Source organism: Equus asinus, chromosome 9 (assembly GCF_041296235.1).
Source record: "Equus asinus isolate D_3611 breed Donkey chromosome 9, EquAss-T2T_v2, whole genome shotgun sequence".
NCBI lineage: Eukaryota > Metazoa > Chordata > Mammalia > Perissodactyla > Equidae > Equus > Equus asinus.
The window spans coordinates 74,948,503-74,972,967 of NC_091798.1; the positions used below are offsets into that span (position 1 = coordinate 74,948,503).

General features: G+C 37.0%; 1 protein-coding gene across 1 annotated transcript in view; it reads right to left on the reverse strand.

Annotated features, from left to right (window-relative positions):
- Positions 1 to 9,171: 9,171 nt before the first annotated feature.
- ERAP2 (endoplasmic reticulum aminopeptidase 2) overlaps positions 9,172 to 24,465 on the reverse strand; it is a 39,955-nt gene continuing 24,661 nt past the window's right edge. Inside the window, exons 12-19 of the mRNA XM_014867271.3 lie at positions 23,065 to 23,144; positions 21,876 to 22,059; positions 17,936 to 18,092; positions 17,268 to 17,452; positions 14,719 to 14,880; positions 14,070 to 14,210; positions 12,188 to 12,269; positions 9,172 to 11,452 (exon numbers count right to left, since the gene is read on the reverse strand). Coding sequence (XP_014722757.3) covers positions 11,309 to 11,452; positions 12,188 to 12,269; positions 14,070 to 14,210; positions 14,719 to 14,880; positions 17,268 to 17,452; positions 17,936 to 18,092; positions 21,876 to 22,059; positions 23,065 to 23,144 — 1,135 coding nt within the window. The 3' untranslated portion in view covers positions 9,172 to 11,308. The remainder of the gene's footprint in view (positions 11,453 to 12,187; positions 12,270 to 14,069; positions 14,211 to 14,718; positions 14,881 to 17,267; positions 17,453 to 17,935; positions 18,093 to 21,875; positions 22,060 to 23,064; positions 23,145 to 24,465) is intronic.

Consider the following 24,465-nt stretch of genomic DNA (forward strand, 5'->3'; position numbering starts at 1 on the left):
TACACGCGCTCACCATGCTTTGGCCACAGAGGCCTTCTTGCGGTTCCTGGAAGTCACCAAGTTCCATCCAGCTTTGTTAACCATTCCTTTTGCATGTGCCTTACGCCTGGTACTTTGCCTGCGGGTTTCTTATTGTCATTTAGGTCTCAGCTCAAAGGTCACCTCTGCAGAGCGCCCTTCCCTGACCACACAATCTATAATAGCCACAAACATACTCTAGTCTATAAAGACTGGGCCCTGCTTTACCTTCCTGACACTGCTCATCAATCTCTCAAACAGTGTTTTTGTTTGTTGTTTCGTTATTACCAATTTCCCTCTCAAGAATGCCAGCTCCGTGAAGGCAGTGTCATTATCTTTTTTAAGGGCTGTCTCCTAATCTCTAGATAAGTGTGCAATAAATAATTTTTGAATGACTATCTGAGCGGATGTAATGGTATTTAGAGTTCTAGTTCACTTGCAATACTGAAAACTCTCTATATTGCATGGTGTGTTTGTGTACAGTACAGAGAAGGTGTCTGTATCACATGATACCTCAGAGCTGCTCTGTGGTCACTGTGTTAAAGATAATTAGAGCCCTTAGGTTACCTGTCCCCCACCCCACCCCCAAGGGCACTTCAGAACCAAAACTAGTGAACCACAAGGGCTGGTGCATCTGTGTTCAGATATATAGTATACGCAGGGCTGGATTTTGTTAAAAGGACCTCACACATTGTATTGCTTAGATAAAAGGCTCGTCCCTATATTTTCGGTCATGTCATGTTCCTTTGGAGTTATTTTTGCAGCCAAAGCACTTAGTATCAGAGATATTTGAAACTCCGCAACTTGTTAAATCCCCTCACGTCACCTCGCCTGTAAGCTAGAGTGTAGCATGCTTCTAAGTGTAAAACACGTTATCTTGTGTTTTGTCTTAAATACTTTAATTCAGTGGAGACATGGTAAAAATGCTTTGCCACTGTAATAGCAAATGTAGGTGGATCATCATGTCTTTCTGAGATTTCTTTGACAGAGGTAAATAACTTCTTTATCCTCTCTTTGCCAACCACTTGCCTCCCATCCCTCCCATTCCTACACACACACACACACACATGCAAAGACATTAAGAACCATTTAAAGACTTGAGGTTTTGTATTGAAAGTAAAAAGAGTAAACAAAACCAAAATGTTTCCAAATCCTACCTACCCTAAGAGACTGATAATGAATTTTGTTTTGTTTTATTCTGTTCTTTTTTTTTTGGATACTGTTTTGCATTTGACTCCATAAAGCATTTCTGAGGAAACACAATTTCACAAATTCACTGCTGAAACCCATTATGCTTCAGTCTTTAATCTCCTCCTATCCTCCCACACAGAACTTCCTCTTTAAGGGCATAATAATACTTTAAATTATTATGAAGTTGCTGTTCATTATCAGAGGAGATAGTGTGACATTACTATACTGATCTACTATTTTCAGGATCTACCATTTAACATTTGAAAACCAAAAATTTGGAGGTCTAATTATAATATATAATAAATAGCATGAAAGGAGAAATATGACCTCCCTGAATAACAAACAACATTTATATATAGAGAAGCAACAAACTTGCTAATCAATGAATACAGGAACTTTTTTTTTCATCAAAATAAAGCACTTAGTCTGCCATGGATCAACAAATCCAAGCCTGAATTTAACAAATGAGGGAAGTAAAGCCTAGAGAGGTTACTGGATTTACTCACAGTCCAGTGGCAGACGTGGACTAGAACTTGGGTGGTCTGTGTTCTAAACTAGTGCTCTGGAGGTTGCTATTTCTTCCCTATTCCACAGGGAAATTGGGGTCAGTGACAATAATCCACGAAAGGGATGTGGAGTAAAGAGAAATGTAGCTAACTTTGGGGCCACTAGAAGTCTAATTATTTCATTGATATTCCAATTTAATTTATTGATGCGCCATGTCAACTTTAGGTTTAACATTATTAAATAATCTTTCTAATTATTTTGAAATAAACAATACATTAGTTCAGTATACACATTTGAAAATGATATTTGTTCAGCACTCTTGAATAAATAGAGGATGCCACTTGCTGCCAGGACAAGGATGACCACCATGAGGTTTCCAGCTACTCCAGACTCTACCCACCCACCTCAAGGACCAGAGGGGTCATAATCTCATTACCTTTGTAACTGGTTTGCAGCATACATGCTCTGCATTGATTAGTGATGTTTTGAAGTTATACCAAATTAAGAAATGTTTATAGCATTAAGGAAAGTGGAATAATTATCCAATAGAGCTCTTGCACAGTTTAGACATCAGCAAAAAGATTCAGCTACATAAACTGGAAGGTTATTAGAAAGGAACAGTTATATAATAGTTCAAATGCTTTGAACTACGAAAACCAAAACATTGAATCAAACTAGTTTAAACAATAAGGAAATTTATCATCTCATATACAAGTCCAGAGATAAGGTAGTCCCCTGTCACAGCTCCCCAGCCTTATCAAGAACCCAGCTTCTCATTTTGTCCACATGTGAGCAATTTTCCCTAAGACCAAGTGCCATGTGGTCAAAAAGGCAGATGCAGGGCAGGGGGTGGAGTGGGAACCCATTTTTTTGGTATCTCTTTCTCAAGCGCAAGGAAACTTTTCTCAGAAATCCTCCATTAGAATTCTAAGCTTTTATTTGTCAAAACTGTATTTTGTATATTTCTAAACCAATCACAGGAAATGGAAACTGGGTTACCATGAATGGTTCCTTAGACAAAGCAGAGTTAAGAATCACCGAGTGCTGAGTTTAGGATCACTTCCTCTGTTTCATGTGCGGGGTGACTTGATATTTTCACTATCACTAATATTTTTAATGATTTTTTTTAAAACCCTAAGTCACTTGTACAGGAAAAGTAAAAATAAAGCCCAGCTCAGTGTAATTTTTCATATAATTGATCAATATAACCAGGATTATAAACCAAGAAATGATTTTATTATTCAACTTTGAATTTTGACCTGAAAGTAACTGCTAAAATGGAAAAATAAATCTTAGGCATTTGTATTAGTTTGCTAGGGCTGATCTAAATACTACCCACAATCTGAGTAGCTCAAACAACAGAAATTTGTTGTTTCATCACTTTAGAGGCTGGAAGCCCAAAGTCAAGCTGTCAGCAGGGCCATGTTCCCTCTGAAGGCACCAGGGAAAGATACGTTTCAGGCCTCTCTCCTAGCTTCTGGTAGTTCCTTGGCTTGTGGCAGCATAATTCCAGTCTTCACATGGCATTCTCCGTGTATGCATTTCTGTGTCCATATTTCCCCTTTTAATAAAGACACTAGTCATATTGGATCAGGGGCTCACCCTACTCCAGTATGACCTCATCTTAACTAATTCGTCTGCAATGACCCTATTTCCAAATGAAGTCACATTCTGAGGTACTGGGGTTATGACTTCAACATATGAATTTTGGGGGGATACAATTCAACTCATCATAACAGCATTTTTCTAGTAGAAATAAGTTGGAATATAAGCATCAAGAAAGATTTTACTTTAAAGGATAACATCAAGAAATGAAAAGTGGGGCTGGCCCAGTGGCGTAGCGGTTAATTTCACTTGCTCTGCTTGGGCGGTCTGGGGTTCACTGGTTCAGATCCCAGGTGCAGACCTGTGCACTGCTTATCAAGTCATGCTGTGGCAGGCGTCCTACATATAAAGTAGAGGAAGATGGGCACAGATGTTAGCTCAGGGCTAATCTCCCTAAAAAAAAAAAGAAGTGAAAAGACAGCTCACAGAATGGGAGAAAATATTTGCAAAGCATATACCTCACAAGAGACTTGCATCTAGAATGTAAAATAACACTTATAATGTAATAATAAAGACAAATAATCCAGTTAAAAATGGGCAAAGGATCTGAACAGATATTTCCTCAAAGAATATATACAAATGGCCAATAAATACATGAACATTCATTAGCCGTGAGGGAAACACAAATCAAAACCACAATGAGATACAGTTTCATAATATGGCTAGGCAAAGGCATAGGATGGCTAGAATCAAAAAGCCAGATAGTACAGATGTTGGCAAAGATGTAGATAAATTGGAAACTACATACACTGCTGGTGGGAGTATAAAATAGTGCAGCTGTGTTAGAAAACAGTCTGACAGTTCCTCCAAAGTTTAAACATAGAGTTGCCATGTCCAGCAATTCCACTCTTAGGTATATACCCAAAAGAATGGAAAATGTCCGCACAAAAACTTGTACATGAATATTCATAGAAGCATTATTCATAATAGCCAAAAAGTGTAAACAACACAAATGTCCATCAAAAGAACCAGTCACAGAAGACCATATATTATATTATTCCACTTATATGAAATGTCCAGATGAGGCAAATCGTAGAAACAGAAAGTACGTTAGTGGTTGCCTAAGACCGAAAGGAAGGAGGAGTGGGAAGTGACTGCTCATGGGTACAGGATTTCTTGTTGGGGTAATGAAAATGTTCTAAAATTCACCATGTTGATAGGCACACATCTATCAACTCTGTGAACATACTGAAAACCATTGCCACTGTGACTGGGGCAAGTTGCTTAAGCTCCCTGGATTTCACTTTTCCTTTGTAAACTTAGGACAAGTACCTTCTTAGGGTTATTGTGAGGATAAGATGAATTAACATACTGAAAATGGTTTGAAAAATAAGCATTAAAGAGGTGCTTACTATTACTATTAAATGTGAATTGTGAAACTTTAATACCACGTAGATTGCGTGCAACATAGTCTAGAATCACAAATTGTAATGCAAGAGCAAACAAAGTTGTATAATGCTGACATATTCCAACCTGATCATTTAAAATAATGATGGCCTGAAGAAACCAAATTTTTCTTGTTGAGTTGATATCTAAGCCCCATATCAGATGAGGCCTAACTAGGCAAGGAAGTGGCAGGGATGGTGGACCCTGCTTCAGCCATGAATGCTAATCACAGGCCCTCTTCTATAAAAGTCAGAAGATATAAAAGATATTTTTAGAAATGATCTCTAGCTGGAATTTTTTTTTTTTTAAGATTTTTTATTTTTTCCTTTTTCTCCCCAAAGCCCCCCGGTACATAGTTGTGTATTCTTCGTTGTGGGTTCTTCTAGTTGTGGCATGTGGGACGCTGCCTCAGCGTGGTCTGATGAGCAGTGCCATGTCCTCGCCCAGGATTCGAACTAACGAAACACTGGGCCGCCTGCAGCAGAGCGCGCAAACTTAACCACTCGGCCACGGGGCCAGCCCCTCTAGCTGGAATTTTTGATTGACTTACTTTTTCTAGGAAGAGGTTTGTACTCCTGAAGATACTGAATCAGTTTTCCTTTTCCTTTATTTCTTACAGCTCTGCTGACATGGAGCCTGTCTCAGGTTCATTCCCGTAGAATGTGTCCATCAGGTTTTTGTTTGTTTTTGAGCATGAGAAAGTCCTGTAATATTTATGCAGAAAATTACACTTGACTGTGATTCTTGGCTGACTCTCAGCTGACTCAGATGCTTTTGTCCTCCCTCTGGCTGATAGCTGCCAGCACAGCCTGTCAGTCAGTCAGCAACATTTGCGGAGTGTCCATGTTGTGCAGAGCACCAAAGAGAACTGAAAACAAAACAGAAGCTACAGTTTTGCTTTTAAGGCACTTACAATACATGGGGCCAATCAGGACAAGCACACAGAACATATACAGAATGCATAATACATGACACAGAAATATACAATCATGTACTAGCAGGAGCAGCTTGAGGCAAAATTTTGAAGCAGGCTTGTCTCTGCATTCTCCTAGATCCCATTTTATATTTTGCTTCTTCACTTCTGGGTGCTGCTTCATACGGTCAACAAATATTTATCAAATGTCATCTGTACACAACACCCTTGAGTAAGTGACAAATACTGCCTTCCAGAGCTGCCTACCAACCAATACTTTCGGGGGCTTTCCTTCATTCCAGAATCCCCCTCACCCCCAATCCTCTTTTCCAGCTTCGAGATCCCTTCTCTCTTTTTAGGGCCCCTTTCTTAGCTAGTTGTAAAGAAATAAGTATTAATTAAAAAACAAAGTCACACTGAAGCATGACTAATGAGTTACAGTTTAATATTTTAACTTTTATGAGCTCAAAAGAATGAGACTGTAATGGTGGAATTATAGAAGAAAAAGAAACTGGATAAGGAGAGATGTGTTTTGAAAAAAATCTCTAAGGTTTCATTTTTTAGACAGTAGTTTTTAGATTCGGATTTGCAAGGCCAACGCTGCAGGTATTATTTCTTTCTCAGTGAGATGGAGGAGCCAACAGTTGGTGTATTGCCCTTGGCCTTAAAATCCAAACAGCTAGGCTTCCCAGAGAAAGAGTTATCTGAAACTAGGAGAATATGCTTTTCCTACCTGGCAATGGCTTTTCTAGGATATAGAACATTATTTTTAAAACAGTGCTTTGATCAATAATGTCATAACTATTATCTACAGGTAAGTAACAAAGAATAAGAATAAAAAATACCAATCTTTAAATGCTATCTAGCTTCTCATCAACCAACAACATGTTCATTGTTGCTTAAGTGACCCTGATTCACTTCCCGAGTGTGAGCTGAATTAACTCACCCAGGACATGGGATCTGACTCCTGTGGACTCTGTCTGCTTCAAGTAGATTGTGCATAGTTGTTTCAGACCAGACTTTTTCCTTGATTCTTATGGGCTTTAGACTCTCTACCTGTTTACCCCTTACCAGGTAAGAAGCTGTTTGTCCTTCTAAGATCCCTGCTTTTAGTCTTTGGGTCTACATGTGGAGGTATGAATAGAAATAAAACAAAATTATACACCAACAGCTTTACGCCGTGGAGATAACTGTTTCTCTTTTAGAAAAATTTCCCCCACCCCCACCCCCGCCTTTTGTCATATTTGAGTTTTTAGAGTGTTCTATCTTCCTGTTTCCAATCCCAACTCAAAATATTAGAAATTAGTTAGAATTTCCAAACATTTTTTTGCTAGAAAACAGTATTTAAAGGGGAATATAGTTTTAAAACTGACAGATAATGTCCTTTGTATCTTTTAAGTCTTTTCATAGATAACTAACCCTGCCTAATTTAAAATAAACTTTGTTATTATAACTGAGGCGTTATTTGGATGGCTAGAGGGACATGCCAGGGGGTATTAACGTGGGAATTCCTTACAGAGGCATGAACCTAAAGTGTTATATTGAAAGAGAGAAATACGGCATAATTCAGTAGAGGGAGACATGAATGTTGAAGCGTGGGAAATGTGTGTTATACCTAAACCTCATGTGTGCTAATACCTAAAGATGAGAGTTGGTGAATCACATACTGAGGATAGAAGACAGGTTCCTCAGCCTTGTCTGGGAGCATGGTAGAAGATAAGGACTTTTCAGGAAAGGAGAACAAATCAGCAAAAGATCTGGAAGTTACGGTTATGAAGTAAAGTTTGCAGAAGTGACTGAAACGTAGAAATGTTTTTCTTGTTAGTTAAGTCTGCATTTCTCAGACTTTCTAACCATTTTTCCCTATGAATATTGGAAAATTTTCTTGTATAAAATCTGAACAAATGATCTGTTTACCCTGCTATCCTTCCTAAATATGATACGTTAGGCATCCCACAACCTTATTTGAGAAATGAATACTATACAGTCAATAATTCAAACCAATTTCCATCCTAAGGAGCCTCTTCTGTAAAAGTGTTAGGGCATTTGCATATTGGCAAATAAATTATTATCGCTTCTGGGAATATGCTAGACTAGGTACCCTGACTGAGCTTCTTGCTAAAAATAACTAAAAATGTAGATAGAACATATTTTAAAATTGTTTTAATGCATTGATGACTTGGAAAGGTGGTAAGAAATACTCATGGATCAAAAACTAAGTAAAGGCAGGAACCGTGAGGGGTACGTAGAAGGCTGAAGTCAACTTTCACCTTGAGGGCATCTGAAGCTTCAGTTTCTATGCCTTTGAGAATAAAATCCAGGGCCTGCTCAAGTTGGGGAACATAATAGGAAGCAAAATTTAGGCGTAGTCTGTTTACCCTAGTCTCATCTAAAACGAAAGGAGACAGAAAAATTCAAAGTATCAGGACACAAAAAGATCTATCAAGCAAATATCGGTCAAAAGAAACCAGTGGCATAGCTGTGCAGACATCTGAGGAAACCGTACTTTTCCATGGAAAGTATTACTAGATACCAGACATGAAAATTTGGTACTGACAAATACAGCACATATACGGGTATGAAGAAAGTGAATTAACACTCTCTTTCAGGAAAATAATCTGATGCTGGCTACTAAAATATTAGATTATGTAAAATACACACGCTTCAACCCAGCAAATCTTCTTTCATAATCCTTTCCACCTTTTCTTCCTTATGATTTGGAGACATGACTTTGCTGAGATTAATTTTCAGGAAGCAGACAATATAATGAATGATTGATTTAAAATCTGTAAATGTAAAAGTTGTAAACCATTATGTGTTGAAATGGAAAAAGAGTGACACATGGTTAAACGAAGGAAAGAAGGTTAATAATGAATATAAGTACAAGAGTGTTGCAGAATAAAAATGTGGCCATTTCAAACAAATTTGTATTTAGTAGACATTGATGTTCGAGTGGAAAACTAGTTCCATGACTGTTTGGAGGTCCCCCTTGTAGTTTGGGATGGAATAAACCCCTCCTCTCCTCAAAAGAACAAAAAACAAAAATTAAAAAACCCCAGGAACTTCCCTCAGAAAATCAGAATCTCTCATGGTAGTTCTTGGCCAGGCATACTTCTCCGGAACCTCAAATAGACCCAATGACACAGCAAGATATGAAATGCAGAAGTACGTACATGAGGTAGGACAAGAAATTCCTATCATGGTGGTAAACTGGGCTCCTGAGGGCTAAAGCACCCGTTCTGCCCTACACAAAGCCTAAAAAGGGAACAAGCCATGGTTCTGGGCTCCCTTGATCTGGAAGATTTCTCATTCTGAGTGGGCTGCAAAGACCGCAAAATTCTCCCTGGGCCTCTGTGGGGAATCAGGGAGGCATAGAGAAGTTGTGTCTGTTCGCTCCATCATCTATTCATAATCTTATATACAACTTTTTCACAACTTGTTTGTTCATTTAAGGTAAAAGAAAGGAAAAATAACGTTAGCCAAGTCTTGGTGTTGGGGGTCTGGCATCCACCATAAAAGTTTTGAAATAACACACCAATAAGTACAATACATTTCTTTTGTAAAAACTCTTTATTCATTAAGACATTATTAGCACAGTAATTCATTAAGACATTATTAGCACAGTAATTATCATGTTAATTCACATGAAATTATAAAATTGCTACTTTCTGGACTCAGGTTTTAAGAATCTGGGAAATTACAAATGTATTTAAATAAGGAACTAAAAGGAAAAGAATTAAATCTTGGAAATTTACGGTATATAAGTTACTACACAAAAGAAAGAACTTTACTTATTTATGGAAATGTTGATGGCATAGTTCTACTGAAACTTATAGACATTTTATTGCTTAATTTATATATTATCTTGGCGGAAAAAAATAGTATTCTTTACTCTTTCAGTTTCCTTATAATAAAGTACATAATTCTAGAGGGATATCACATAGGTGTTATACAGACCTTGGTAGGACCATGACCAGGTCAAATCTAGAGTCAAATATGATTCAAAGACTCCAAGAAATGATTTGAAAGTAAACTTGACAAAATGTGTATTGGGTCATGCCCATGGTCCATCCTAAATGTATCCTGTTTCTGACAGTGGCACCAAAGAAAGGTCTATAAACCTTCCTGATATCACTGCAAAATGGATTGGGTAACTAGATGTCCCCAGCTTCCCTTAATAACCCAGATAAGTCAGTTGCCTGTGTATTGATTCAAATCTTTCCAGAACTTTATACTTTCATAGTGATTCGTATGTGGGATCACAAATTTATTAAACTTACTACCTGTATTTAGAATGGTGGTGTCTTTATTTATTCCAAAGACCTTATTCAAACAATTAAGAGAAGCATCTAGAAAAGCATTTCAGAGATCAAGAGTTTTCCTTAAAATATGAAAAAATGCTAAACCTGGGGTTACAAAATATGATAATGCATTTAAATATTTACATTAAACCATGATTTAACCTAAAATATACACAATATGATCTAATTCTGCATCTTTCAAAAGATTTACTAAAAATGCAATAGTGCAGGGGCCGGCCCAGTGGCGCAACGGTTAAGTTTGCACGTTCTGCTTCGGCAGCCCAGGGTTCGCCGGTTCAGATCCCAGGTGGGGACCTTCGCACCACTCATCAAACCATGCTGTGGCAGGCGTCCCACGTATAAAGTAGAGGAAGATGGGCACGGATGTTAGCTCAGGGCCAGTCTTCCTCAGCAAAAAGAGAAGGATTGGTGGCAGATGTTAGCTCAGGGCTAATCTTCCTCAAAAAAAAAAAAAGGCAATAGGGTATGGATTAAAGTAGTGTGATATTTCCTTTCTCTCCTGTATCTCTGTGACTGCAGACTTTACTCAGTTGGAGATGACCACAAACAGGTATCCTTGACACTCTTCATGAATGTGAGGGTCAGGCCAAGAGGCCCTCCTAGCTTCCTTGATAAACTGACATCTAATTTCTAATAATATGACATTTGGTCACAAAGTCTTTGTTTTCCTAATCCTATGCTTCATAATTTGTATCCGACTTTCCACAAATGGTAAAAATTAAACTATTCAGGCTGAGTTGGAGGGGGAGAGCGAGGAGATGGAAAGATGCAAAGGAAAGATAGATTTTTTTTATGGAATGGCTATTTTTCCTCAGAGGTAAAACTGGTTGGGCAAACTCCAGGATCCTAAGCAAGGTTAAAAAAGCATCAAAGAAGCAAGATAGTGGCATAATGCAAGGCAATGCAGATAGTCTGCTGCAGCTAAACTGTTACAGCTATATCTATATCTCTCTCTCCACATGTCTCTATTGTTTAGGAAGTTTACTTTTTTTTCCTTTTTCTCCCCAAAGCCCTCTGGTACATAGTTGTGTATTTTTAGTTGTGGGTCCTTCTAGTTGTGGCATGTGGGATGCTGCCTCAGCATGGCTTGATGAACGGTGCCATGTCGGCGCCCAGGATCCGAACAAGCAAAACCCTGGGCCTCCGAAGCAGAGTACGCAAACTCAACCACTGGGCCACCGGGCCGGCCCCAGAAGTTTACTTTTAAATAGGCTACTGAACTGGGTTTCCCCCACCCCCAACATCAGACATCTGTTAGCTAGAGAGAGAGCTGAGAGAAGGCAGCTGGGCAGGCTGAACTCTGACTTGAGCTTTGCCGACTTCACGCACACATCGCCACATCTGATGTGCTCTTTCTATAGACCATTTAAATACTAGCCAGTAGCCAAGTCCTCAGGGTGGGAAGATTCTTCTCCAGCCACTTAATATTTTTGGATATGGTTTCCAGAACAATTTGAAAAACATCCAGATGTGATCCTTGGGCCTTAAGAAATTCAAAGAAAAGTTTCACCTGAAAAATAAGCAAGAAAAGAATTACTGACATGGTTCATAGAACACTTTCTCTTCAAAAGGGTTTCAAAACAGCTTGCAAATTATACAAACACAGGTGCAAGCATTTCTCTGCCACCCTCTAAAAGGTTATTTTCTTCTTCTTTTCTTTTTTTTGCGTAATTATTATTTCACTTTATCTTCAAACAATGGAGAAGTAAGACAGGAATGATAAATCGTCATCTTACAGGTGAGCACACTGCGAGTAAAGAAGTTAAGTGACTTAGTCAAGTCAGAGAGTAAGTAGTGAGCTGGGATTCAAGTTCTAGAATTCTGAATTTACTTAAAGGATAAATAAATTTGAGATTTATTGTGGAAAGAAGTTGTAAAACACTAGAATGCCTTAAAAAAACAAGACAACAAGAATTACCAACATTACTAGTTTTGTTAAAAAAATCTTTAAGTACTCTTCCAAACTTCAGTGTAACCACTCTTGCGCGATGATGCTATATGAATGAAATAATACAAAAGGACTCATCTCTCAAGGATGATTTACATTTTGAATGCTACAAAAAATGTATTTTAAGAGTCAGGTTCTAGTCCTGTCCATTCCATTTACTTGCTATGTGACATTGGACAAACAATTTCTTTTCTTTTAATAAAATGAGAACTTCAAACCAGATTGCACCTGAGTTTACATTCAATCCTGCAATTTGAACATTTATTTTTAAATTGTTACCAACATAAAGTCACAAACCTCTTGCAACTCATCCTTGGAAGAAAAGTGAGCTGTTGTGCCAGAGATGATCATTCTCATGGGAAATGAGCCCAAGCCAAATCTGAAAGTAAAAAGGAACCCCACAGGTTTAGGTAATAGAAATTCTGCGCTTACATTCATTACATCATATACCATTTTTAAAATATATAATCTTAATAACTATATGATAAGCTTGTGCATTATAATAGATATTATTAATTACCAAAAGAATAACTCTTATATTCATCCAGTACAATCCCAAAGCTATAAAATTTATCAAATTTGACCATTAAATAAAAAGGTAGATAAAGCTTTCTTAGAAAATATGTCTAGCTTATTCAGCAATGTTTATGTTTAAATTTATGTTTATGCTTAAAGCAGCATTCTCTACATTTTTTTATTATATACTCCATCAGTAAAGATTTTTTGAGCAAGAACTTCCCAATATACGTATTTCTATTTATGAATTATAAGCATGTATTATGTTACAGGTAAAAAAGAAAATTTAATAGCCTAAATTAGGGAATAATATACATGGTATTACTTTTCTCTTGCACACTAATGTATTGTCTTGCACACTTTCCCATCCCATTTTGGACACCACTGTGTCAAAGCATTGTATTTATTGGGGGCAATATTACTTAGTTGAACTCTCTTTCATAGCCAGAGACTGCATCTTTCACCCCAGCGTTTTATAGAGAGAATTTGTACCATAAGTCAAAGGGATTCATGCTGAAAAAACACAGCACAGATACATCTCAGAAGATGGGTCCGCGTCTAAGCTCTGCGCTCGGTCAGGCATGAGGACAGTTTCCAGTTACAAAGGAAAACTACAGCATTGCAGAAAAAGTCTAATCATTTCAGGAGGGAACTCATGCAAACAACAAAACCAATGGTTCCAGTTAGGGTCTTTAGGGAAACTTTTTTTTTAAAGCTGTTTCTAACTATTCCGTCTCATGTAAATGTCAACTCCTTGGAGGTCCAGGAGAGGGGTGGAAATGTGCTTTTTGTTTACACAAAAGCTGTGTGTGGGGACTCTGAATGCTTTATGGCTAAGAAATGAGAGGGAAGAGGACCTGGGGATGACTGACCTCAGATATGCTGCATAGAGCTAAGGTGAACAGAGCAATTGCACAGCTCTCGGATTTGGGATATTTTCCGTATAGTCATAAGGGACGTTTTGGATTTGGATGAGGAATGGCTGGGCACCTTAGCAGGGGTTTGTTGTGAGACAAAGCAATGCCATCCTGTACGTTATTGGGTTTTTTTCCTGGGATATTTTAGGCCCAGAAGCATACTGGAGTTAGCACTAGTCCCCCGCAAAGCGGAAATTCAGAAAAGATTCAGAACCAATCCAGTTTTGGAGGGGGGCTCCCAAAACACTTCTGATCGGGTTTCTTTCAGCTACCCCAAGGTCTCCACAGTGCCACCTTCATAGGGGAATTGGGGGTGGGGATTAGCTCTCATCAAAATTCCTGAAGTTTTTCCCCCAGAACAAAACTACATTAACATAGCAAGCCAAATATGTCTGATGCACTATATGTGGCTTCATTGGATTCTTCTGGGCTGGGGAGAGAACCAGGAGGGGAGAGGGTGATGGGGCTGATGACCTGATTTAACTTAAATCCTACTTGCTCCCGGCAATTCTTCTTTGCCTGGGCTGAATAAAAGAAATGTTTCCCATTCCTTTTTTCTCATTCCTCTCCTTTACACCTGGACAGGGTAATCTGGGCTAGTGAGTTTCAAAACCGATTCTTCCTTGAGCCATTTGAGTAAAAATGGTATCATTTATATGCTTTGGAGAACACTTGATTACACTTGGCTTTAGGCAACTGAGACATCTGGGTGAAAGAACACACATTAGATATAAGTGAATACCAACTTTTTTAGGAGTTCGGTCCAGTTTTCTCTTACAAAATTCCAGGCTAATTGCTGCCCCTCTGGATTTCTGGCAATTGCATGAAGAAGAGCTGCCAAGTCCTGTGTCTTGATAACCTTTCCTTCCATTCCTAGTTCAATCAGTCTGAAGAAATAAACACCAGTTGATGATTCATTGTATGTATTTTGTAATGGAAATTAACTCATGCTACCAATATATTAAAAGAATAGGAGAGAAAGCGGCATGATAAAAGTATAATTTACCAAAAACAGTAATTTTGTACCGGCTAACATTTTTAACATTCTGGTTAAACTTTTACTTTTTTCTAGCAGTAATTTTATTCCCAAATTAATTAAAGAACTTTGATTAGCATCTTATATACAAGAATGTATTTTTGTAATAATTTTCCTCCAAGGTTCTGAAAGTAAAACATAGACATCTATCTAGTCTCAATCACATGATTAATTACTAGGGAATGTCTGTTTTCATTACTTGCATTTTGTCAATAGATTTTTCTTAGAAATAATGTCACAGCAATACAGATCCTGATTCAATTATTTTATGCCTTTGCGATTGGTGGCTGAAATTTTTGTGAAGTCACTGAATTTGTGTCAGTTTACTTTTAACAATTTAGTTAAATTCATGCACTTACTTCATTAACTTTTCCTCATGTTTGCTGGTTGACAATGCATACAGAATTTTGTTTTTTTCAGCACCTGACACTGACAGTTCATATTGCTTTAAAAGGTAATTCCATCCTGCTGTTGTCTGAGCACCCACCGAATAAACGATCTTTAAAACATCTGTTGGGATACTGTAATATTAAGCACAAAAGTGAAGATGAAAGTTCTATGAAAAAAACTTTTTTTCTTATTACAATTTTAAATTGCTATAAGAGAATTACCCCTGAGTTATTTCCACTATCTAGCATATTCAACCTTTTTCTTTGCCAAACTTTTATAAAAATGTTTTATGTAATTTTACTTTGCAAATTATTTGTGCATTTTTTCTACTGATATTAGCAAGAAGAATAATCAGAAAATTTAACCTACTCAGAGAGGAAAATAGAAAGTTGATAGAATCAATAAATAAAAGAGAGGATTTTTGAACTATAAAGACACTAGTTTATACAGAATTCTATCATTAAATAATTTGTATTGGTGCTATATGATTTCTTTTTTAAAAAAGATGGCTACCTCCTGCTTTAATGTCACATTAAGAGTATTTTTTAACTGGCCTCTCTGAGGGTCATCTGACTTTCCAAGTGTAGAGAATTGTAATTAGAGTTTAGTCATTTTACAATTCTGCAAAACTGGTAAGATGCAATAATGTTTTCTGTCCAACTAAAGAAGACACCACCGTTTTTGTTTTCTATTGCCCTATAAGATATTAACTAGTTTTCATTCTAACTTGGTCTATGATTTTTAATCCCAAATATCATTAGATCAATGATAAAAGATATTCATTTTGATGACTTGGAAAAACCAAAGCACAGAGAAGTGAATTTGGGGCAGAAATCATGCAGTGACCTTATGGCAGGGATTGCACTAGTCTCTGTACATCTTATTTAACTGTCAAAGCTGCTCAGTGAGATAGTTATTATCCTAATTTTTAAAAAGTGGAAATAAAGCTCGGAAGGGTTATGTAACTTGTACCAAGGTGACAAGACATTTCGGAGATGGGATTCAAACCTATGATTCTAATGCTTGTGCTGTTTTACTGCACAAAGTTATGAAGATTGGTTAACGAGTACATTGTAAGTTCCTTGAAGGTAGGAAACATAGTTGTTTGTTCATCACTTTATCCTGACCACCTACAGCAGTGCCCGGCGCATAGGCGACATGCAAAGAATTATATTTTGAATTCATGAATGAATGAAGTAATCAATTAATCCATGTAATGAAATGCTTGATTACGATTAATACTAGTGGTCCTGAAGTTTAGGAAAAAACCCTACAATATTTAATTATGTATTCTTGATTACAAGCATAAGCGAGCTTTACCCAGAATATTTTCATAGGCATGGCACCCTATTCAACATGTTGAACTATCTTATCTATTGTACACGGGTTACTGCGGGTAAGATCATCCCTCTTGTAACTAGCATCAAGACAGAACGCTATTCCATTGTGTGATAGGGAAGCAGGATGTTTACATTCTAGCCTCACTCACACAACCCATTCAAACCTGAACAAAAAGCTGAGAAAAATAGAGCTAAAAGATATTTTTTTCTAAAACTGATTCAGGCTTAAATCCCAAAGAGCAGAAAGGTCCAAAAAGAAGAAAACTAGAATTACCTTTTTTAAAAGCAAGAATTCAAAAAAAGATTTCAGAAAGCTCACTGAGATTTAGTTGTGTGGAGAGAAATTATGATAGCATAATTTGGCACAGGAAAAATTGACACTATATTATATTACATTACAAAAATTACATTACTTCGTACTAAAGTTGTGAATTTTTTCTTCTATTTTAAAAAATGAATTTTCCTTAATTCACATAGAGATTTGATTTCTCGACACATCCAACTCTAGAGTCAGAGTTTTAACAGTAACAATATAAAATCACATGTTAGAAATCAAGGCTTACATTAAAAGGACCGTGGGGTCTGTTAGTACCTATGGTTGCAGCTGCTAAGCTGAATTTCTACATAATCCATTTAATCACTAGGCATCTTCCTGATTATAATAGGCACTAGAATCAATTTAACCACCGTATACATCCTTTAGGTGGTCCAAATCATCAGTTTCACATCAAAGGTGAAACACGGGGCCTAGGCTTGGTCTGTGGTATTGATTAATAAGGAAGAAAACACATTGGGAAAAAAAAGCACCCTCCTTTTTTTTGACACAAGTTTCACCAAATGATCACTGGTGTTTTCATTGTATGTACATTTCCCATTGCTTTTTATCTTTAAAGGCATCACTTTTGGAGATTGGGTGCCCTCCTGCTTCCACCTCCTGGCTATCTTTCTGTTGCCATGCCAATGTTTCTTAGCTGTCCCCTACAGGGACCTAAACCTCACTTCCCACAAAATCTATTGAGCACTTACTATGAGGAGGCATGAAACAAGGGCATCTAATTCCCAGCATGATTTTTTTTCTCTATTCTTACTAAAAGGTTTTAGATCTAATGTCTCGCATGATCAAAGACTTTTACATCAAAGTGAAAGGAACAAAGAATAGGACAGAAGTCAAGGTTTACTTTAATTTTCCACCAGATTCCATCCACTGAGAGAAGAGTTGAGTTGCCTTCCTGATGCAAGGAGCGTGGTTCAGGTAACAGGCCAGCTTCAAGAGAACTGAGCGAAGCATCCTGTCCCAGACAGAGCCCTCGTCGCTCCAGCTTTGTGTGTCAATCACTGGCTTAAAATATCGGAGAAAGTAATGCTGCAGAAAGCACAGGATGGTTTACAGAGAGGCTAAATTTAGTTCTTAACAGTTCTCATTCACCCATCTAAAGGGCTCAACTCTAAGGTGTCTGCATGAACTTTTCCCAAAACACAGAACTACTTATCTTTATATTTCTTTTCTCTTTTTCTGGCCTCCACCTACCATGCTTAAGAAACAGAGTTAGATTCTCCAGTAAAAATATGATTTAATTTCCTATCTGAGAGGGGAATATCAATTGATGTAACATAAAATCATCTTAAGAGGGATGTTTTACTCATGATCCTGGTACTTAGCTCTTAGAATGGTGATGACAAGGAACGAGGGGCATCCAACCACTAGATGCTGTGCTGTTGACTGTATGATCAGCCAGTTTCCTCAACTTCTAGAAGATTTAACCCCAAGAGTTCACACAAAACCTAAGTCTCACTGATTCTCCAGACACTGTATTTACTTAACGAATTTTCCGAAAGTGATTCAAACCTTGAGGTTTTCAGTGACATCTGAAATATTCCTTCTGTCCATCATGTGGTAAAATGTTTCTAAATATTCCAGGCCTTTGAGAAGTGCAGGAATGTTTGTCTCATGTTGAAGATAGCGAGTCAAGTCAAGGGCTTTGTCTAGGGTCAACCTTCCTGCGCTGCGGTATAAAACAAATGTCAGTGGTTTGCGCATATCTTTCCATTCTTAATATTAAAACAAATACAATACAGAACACAACAAAAGGAGTAGTTCATTATAGCCAGACCATTTGATTTAAGTCCTAGCTCTGCCACTGGCTAGCTGCGTGATCTTGGGCAAATTACCTAATCTCTCTGGGCCTCAGTTGCCTCCCCTATACAGTGGGGAAAATAATAGTATCTTCTTCTGTTGTTGAAAGGATTAAATGAGTTAATATATGTAAAACACTTAGAATAGTGGCTAGCACACAGTAAGAGCTTTGTAAATAAAATATTAGCTAATATTAGTATTTAATACCAAATAAGATCAATGTTTTTATATATTGTCATTCTCTAATTGTTTAACTTGCGGCTTTGAATTGTTCCTCCAAGTGAATTTGGAACTGTGAGGACAGGTGCCACGTCTTCTTTTGATGTCCCTTCTAGAGCCTAACAGAGAAGCAGCAATTATCGTCAGTGGGACAAAACAAGTATTTCTATCTTTTTTTTAGATCCTAAAGTTATATGCCTTCTCTATATTTTCTTTTAATAAGAAAAACATACCCAACAAAACTATTATTCCGAAGACCAAAATGTTATGGTCTCTTCTGCAGAGGAAATAAACCATTATATTGTCACCTTCGTAAAGTAGTTCTGGCACGTGTTTCTGAGAGGATCTGTGTCCCCCTAGAGTCTATGAGCCATTTTTGCCAGCACCTGACTTCCAGATTAAGCACAATAGTCTGATATGGAAACAGATTCCAGAACAAGGGATATCTTTGGTGAATTTTTCATTAACAAAATGCCTTACCTCCTTTGGGTTTTTCAAATTTTAAATTCCTATGTAAAACCAGGGAACTGAAACTGGAAAGAAGTGAAATCTAAAAAACCAACTTCTGTTGTGACTTTACTCTTTTCAATCACAATGACATGCTACTTTAAAACAGACTTATGGAAAATTTTCCAAAACTTCCATCTGAAGACAGAGGGCTAGACCATATGCTCTATGATTCTATGATCTGCTGTATTTTTTAAAACACAAATCCACAAAATGTCACTCTTCCTTCCCACATGTGTTGGTATCATAATATTCAGTACAGTTGATAGCTTGAAGGAGCAGCAACAGGAAGAAACTAGATATTATGTTCTAGGGCCACAATTTCAAAAAGAATGTTTAACACATAAACATTACTTTATCTTAACCCTGTTTTTCTTTTTGGCCCAGCCTAATTTATTTCTTACTACAACAAATGCTACTATTAGAAACCTTTACTTTTATATTTCCCTACTTTAAAAGAATTTAATCTTAATATTCATTTAAAAGGGACTCTTTTTATTTTTGTATGGTTATTAATTGTTTAACAAAAATCCAGCTCCTCACCACTTGCTCTGTTTCAATCAGTGCACAAAATGTTCTCTGAATGTTTGTTTACCTTAAAGCCCAAACACATATATAAGCATACATGTCAGCCCAACAGAAAAAAATCTGTATCTGCTTATTTATATGCAGTTTCAGCTAAATGGTACCTTTGTGAAATAAAACTATATTCCTACAGAACCAATTTGGAGCTTCTTTTGAAGGTATAGGACTAAAAGAAACTAGTAGTTTTTCTGTAAGGAAATTAAAGCTGTCATTTTAATTCCACTCAACTCAGATGAGATCTAAGGTTTAAATTATATTTATTAAGTATGAAAATCCAATCAAAGATCCATTTCTGGGTCAAATTTTTTCTCCAAACTAAATGTGATCACTGATTACTTCCTTTAACTCTTAAATAGATATTGCATAAAGCAGGGAAGGAAGAGATATACATTACCAAGGGAGAGTAGCAAGGAAAAATATTTAGACCCATTATGAGTGTTTTAAATTATTTCTTTATGCAATTACTTTTATTATAAAAGTAATATAAACAAGTTACAAAACATTTGGACGATAGAGAAGAGAGGAAAAAAGACATAATTTCAGTACCCTACACATTCACTAATAGCACTTTGGAATATTTTCTTGGGTCCCCCCCCGCCAACAGTTAGCTCATTTTTTCCTATGTAGTTGCAAGCATAACAACACACAAACCTACGTTCTGCTTTTTTCCAACTTTAATTATTTGAAATGCATTTTTATATGTCACATCATGTTCCTACTCAACACATGATCTTTTAAACAATTTATACTACATAATACTAATAATGTGAACAGCTGACTATTGAGCATGTTCTATGCTTAGCACTTTATCTGCTTATCTTACGTAATCCTCAAAACAACCCCGTATGATAGACATTATTTAAAACTGGAGTTTTAAAGACTAGAAAACTTAGGCTTGAAAAGGTTAAGTAACTTGCCCAAGGTCAAATAATGTGAAGAAGTAGTATTTGAAGTCACCTGTTTTAACCCAATATTTGTACTCTTAATGAACTTCATTAAACGTTCCACCCAGTGAAGAAAAGATTATTGTTTTTCCACTGATGCGTCAATAACTGCAGGGTTTCTTTTACTAAATTTAGACTACTCATAAATTTATAGGCTAAAAACAGCAAAAAAGACTTTACAACTGCTTGAAACATTGGCTTTCATTTGCTGAGTTGTCAATATTCTTCATTCTTCATAGTCTTAAATTTTTAATCTATTTTCTCTGCAATCTGCCCAGAATTTGTTCTTTGAGCAGACAAATCCCCTTCGACTAACAATAGCCTAATTCTCAGCTAGTCTGTCATACATCCACTCAGATGTGGGATGGTGTTTTTCCTAGTCCTCCAATGCGCTATGCTACCATGATGCTCCTGAGACCTATGGGTCTGAGGATTAAACTCTCAATCCTCTGCCATTCCTAACTAGGGAATTCTGTCGTACAAAGAATCTTTCCCTGAGAGATATCCTGCTGGTTACTTTCTCTCAACCTGACCTAAAAAAGCATCTGAAAGGAAATAATATGTCACACTGAATAAAGTGAGTACGTTACAGTAATTCTCAGAATAGGAAAAGCTTACAATGCATAATAGTCCACCTGATCCTCAATTTTTTTCCATTGGCACTCCTGTGACCTGATTTATTGTACATATTGTTCTGTGCATGATAAATGTGAAAGGAAAGAAAACATTTGTCTTTCCAGGAAAGTCTAAAAAAGAATAAACATAAGCAGCTAATTCTTCATTTCCCTACCAATTTCATAGTGATTTCTCTAACGTGAGCAAAGTAATGAATGGATTATGCCCTAGGCTAACAATTCATTTAAAATTGTAAAGGTTAAGATTATATTTGTTCTTTTTGTTCAGCAGATTACATAGGTATTTGGTGAAACAGCAAGCTGCTAGCATAAACAAATTTTAAATCTGGGGTCAAAAGCTTAAATGCTGAAAGGCTCCACTCTAAGTGAGTGAAGCGGGCCGCTCACGTGTACTGTTTGGGACTCTGGTACATGGGAGAGTGCAGGCCTGGCCTAAAGAAAGATCTGCCCACTGTAGTCTCCTCTATGGCTACCTTGTGGCAATGAAGGCCCATGGTTGCCAAATCTCATTTTTAAAGAGACTCCAGAAGTCAGGATTTTTATATAAATTCTCCCCATTTTAAAATGTTGGATTAAATTTTTGAACACTGTATGGGTCAACATACCTTATCAGTGGATAGGTTTTGGCCTAGTGGCCAGTGCTTGACCTCCATTCAGATCTATATCCTATGAATGATCAACACTGAACATTTGATTTTGAAACAAGAAAGTCTGGTTATGGATCAGTTATTTCCTGTGAAATCAGATGAAATTTTGCATTACCTTACTAGCTGAAATGCATCATGAATCAGACCTATTCTGTCCTTAGGTCTGAGAAGTGTGTGGTTCTGATTCAGCTGTGTAATGAGTTGGTCCCATCCATGTCCCTCATAGTGAACGATGTAGTAGCCATTTGAGTCCACATTGAATTTCACCCAACTGGTCTTTCCAGGTAAATCCAGAGTATCTAAGAGGAGGAAATTGGCATGGGCATTTCATTATCAACATACGTATCAGGAACGTCTCCAAAATTCTTAGTTTCCATACTATTATTAATAAATCCATGGGAAGACAAAATTTTGGAAGAATCATGATGATAGTCATTTTCAGTCCACTGGATGGTTTCTTTTGGGAAGGATGTCTCATTAAATTAATAAATAAATAAATTCACATGAAAAGAACTGCTAAATTTGTTTTCAAAAACAGTCTATGCAGGTCTAAGAGGCATGCAGAGGCCTACTGAGCCAGATGATGAGCATGACTGGTATTTGGCTTGGTTTACTGGTAGCTGTGTCTCAAGGTTTAGTTACTGGTCATTGAAATATGCATATGTAAATAGGTGATCCATTTGTCTAGTCCTTATTTTGGGTGAAATAAGGACTCCAGGTTGAATATACATTATGATGGAAACACCCTCAAATTTCAGTGAAGTGTTTAAAGGAGAAATTAAAATTATATTATGTATTTTTTAATATAACAGACATTATATAGTGGTAAAATAACATTATCATATTCTCTCAATAACTCTGGTAGGCCATTCAAAATAAGATGGGAAAGCTCAGAAAGAGTTAAGAAATTTTCTTAAATACACACATTTAATAGACGACAGAGTGAGGATTTGAATCCAGGGCCAATCGATTCCAAAGTGTATGCTTTTTCCACTATACATTTTTGCCTTGTGGCTTAAGAGCTGGATTAATAGGTATTAAAAGACACAATAGGATGCCATCCTTTCTCGATATAAATAAAACCTATCTCTAAATGCTAAAAGCACACGAGCACTTCCCACTGAATGAAAAATTCAGCCTTTCTAGCTACAAGATACTTTTGGTAACTAATAGATGGATAAATGAGAACTTTCCCAAATATAAATCTTCTATTATTAGCTTCACTTACAGTACCTTTCCTCCAAATAGCTCAGAAGATGTTTAATTTCAGAACTAAAACATCATTTGGCTAATTAGTTCCTTACCTGTCTTTGATTTTAGGATGTGTCTGTGAATTGCATTAGAGGAACTCGTGGAGTAGGTCAGTGGGATATGCCAAAGGTACCTATGTGAGAAAATAAAGACCGTTACAGATGAAATGAATGGCCGTTTCAATTTTCACATTTTCAGACTCAGATAGGCTATAAAAGGCACCTAATCACCCATCCTTCACACTGTCAGTGGTCTTAGAAGTTTTATAGGCTAAGACTCACAGATCCTTGGGTACGCAAAAATCCTTCCATGATGATTATGAAGGTGCAGCAATATATACCCAGTTGAACGCTGTCACAACTACCTATGCCATTTGCTATCCAAATCTCATACCATGACATGTTCTGATCCTTGCTTTCTTCTAAGAGAAAAAAATGCAATCATCCTTTCATATTTCCAAAAACTCTGACAGCCTGATGTTAATTCAAATAACTGAACCAAAGCTGTAGGAAAAGCCTTAAGAGATACAGATCTTATTTGGTATGATTTTCCACTTATCCTTTTGTTCAACAAAGCTACCCATATCCAACCCCCAACTGCTAAGTGACTGCGAGTAAGTGGTCAGCAATGCTACAGTCTAGGGCCTGCAGGTTGGCCAAGTTCAGGAAACAGAAAAGCAGAGTGGATTGGAAGAAAAGGCTTCAGTTACTTTTCAAAGGACTTACTGTGGGAAATAACAGAAATTGGCTATTTTTCCTGGCTAACTTTCTAGCAGCTTCTAGAATTCATTTCCTCTATCACATCAAGCCATGTTAGCTATAGTAATCCTGCATAGGTCAAATCATATGCTTGAAAATACCAACAGGTGTAAAACAGAAAGAAGAGTAACTGAGGATGTACCCGTTAGTCCTCAGAAAAATATAAAACAATGAAAGAAACAACATACACAGACTGCATCTAGTAAAGGGTCAGAAGGGATAATCTACCTGCTAACCCACAAAATACAGATAATTAACAAAGCAACTGAAATATTTACATAAAAGTAAAAGTAGACACATAGTGCCAAGACTTAATGGACTGAGACTCCTGGATGGACTTTGGCTCTAGAAAGAAAGGGATTCTTCCAGATAAACATATCTGGCAGAAGACAGAGGGAAAGTAGCATTTCATGAGTTTGGATAGGCATGAAGCAGAGGGCAGTGATTTTACAATAGTAATCTAAATACTGCCTCAGATAGAGGAAAAATACAGATCATCATAGCAGATATTTATTATTCTGGGCCATCCAGACCATTGAGCTCTCTTGTGACATTTTGATAAGTTACAAAATTATGAGTCCTACTTTCTCAATGATGAATCGAATGTTAAATTTTCCAGGCTGTGTTGTCAAGCTACAAATCATCGAAACTCTCTGAGGTTCAGACTTTAGAAGGACATACAGAAAAATGGAAGGA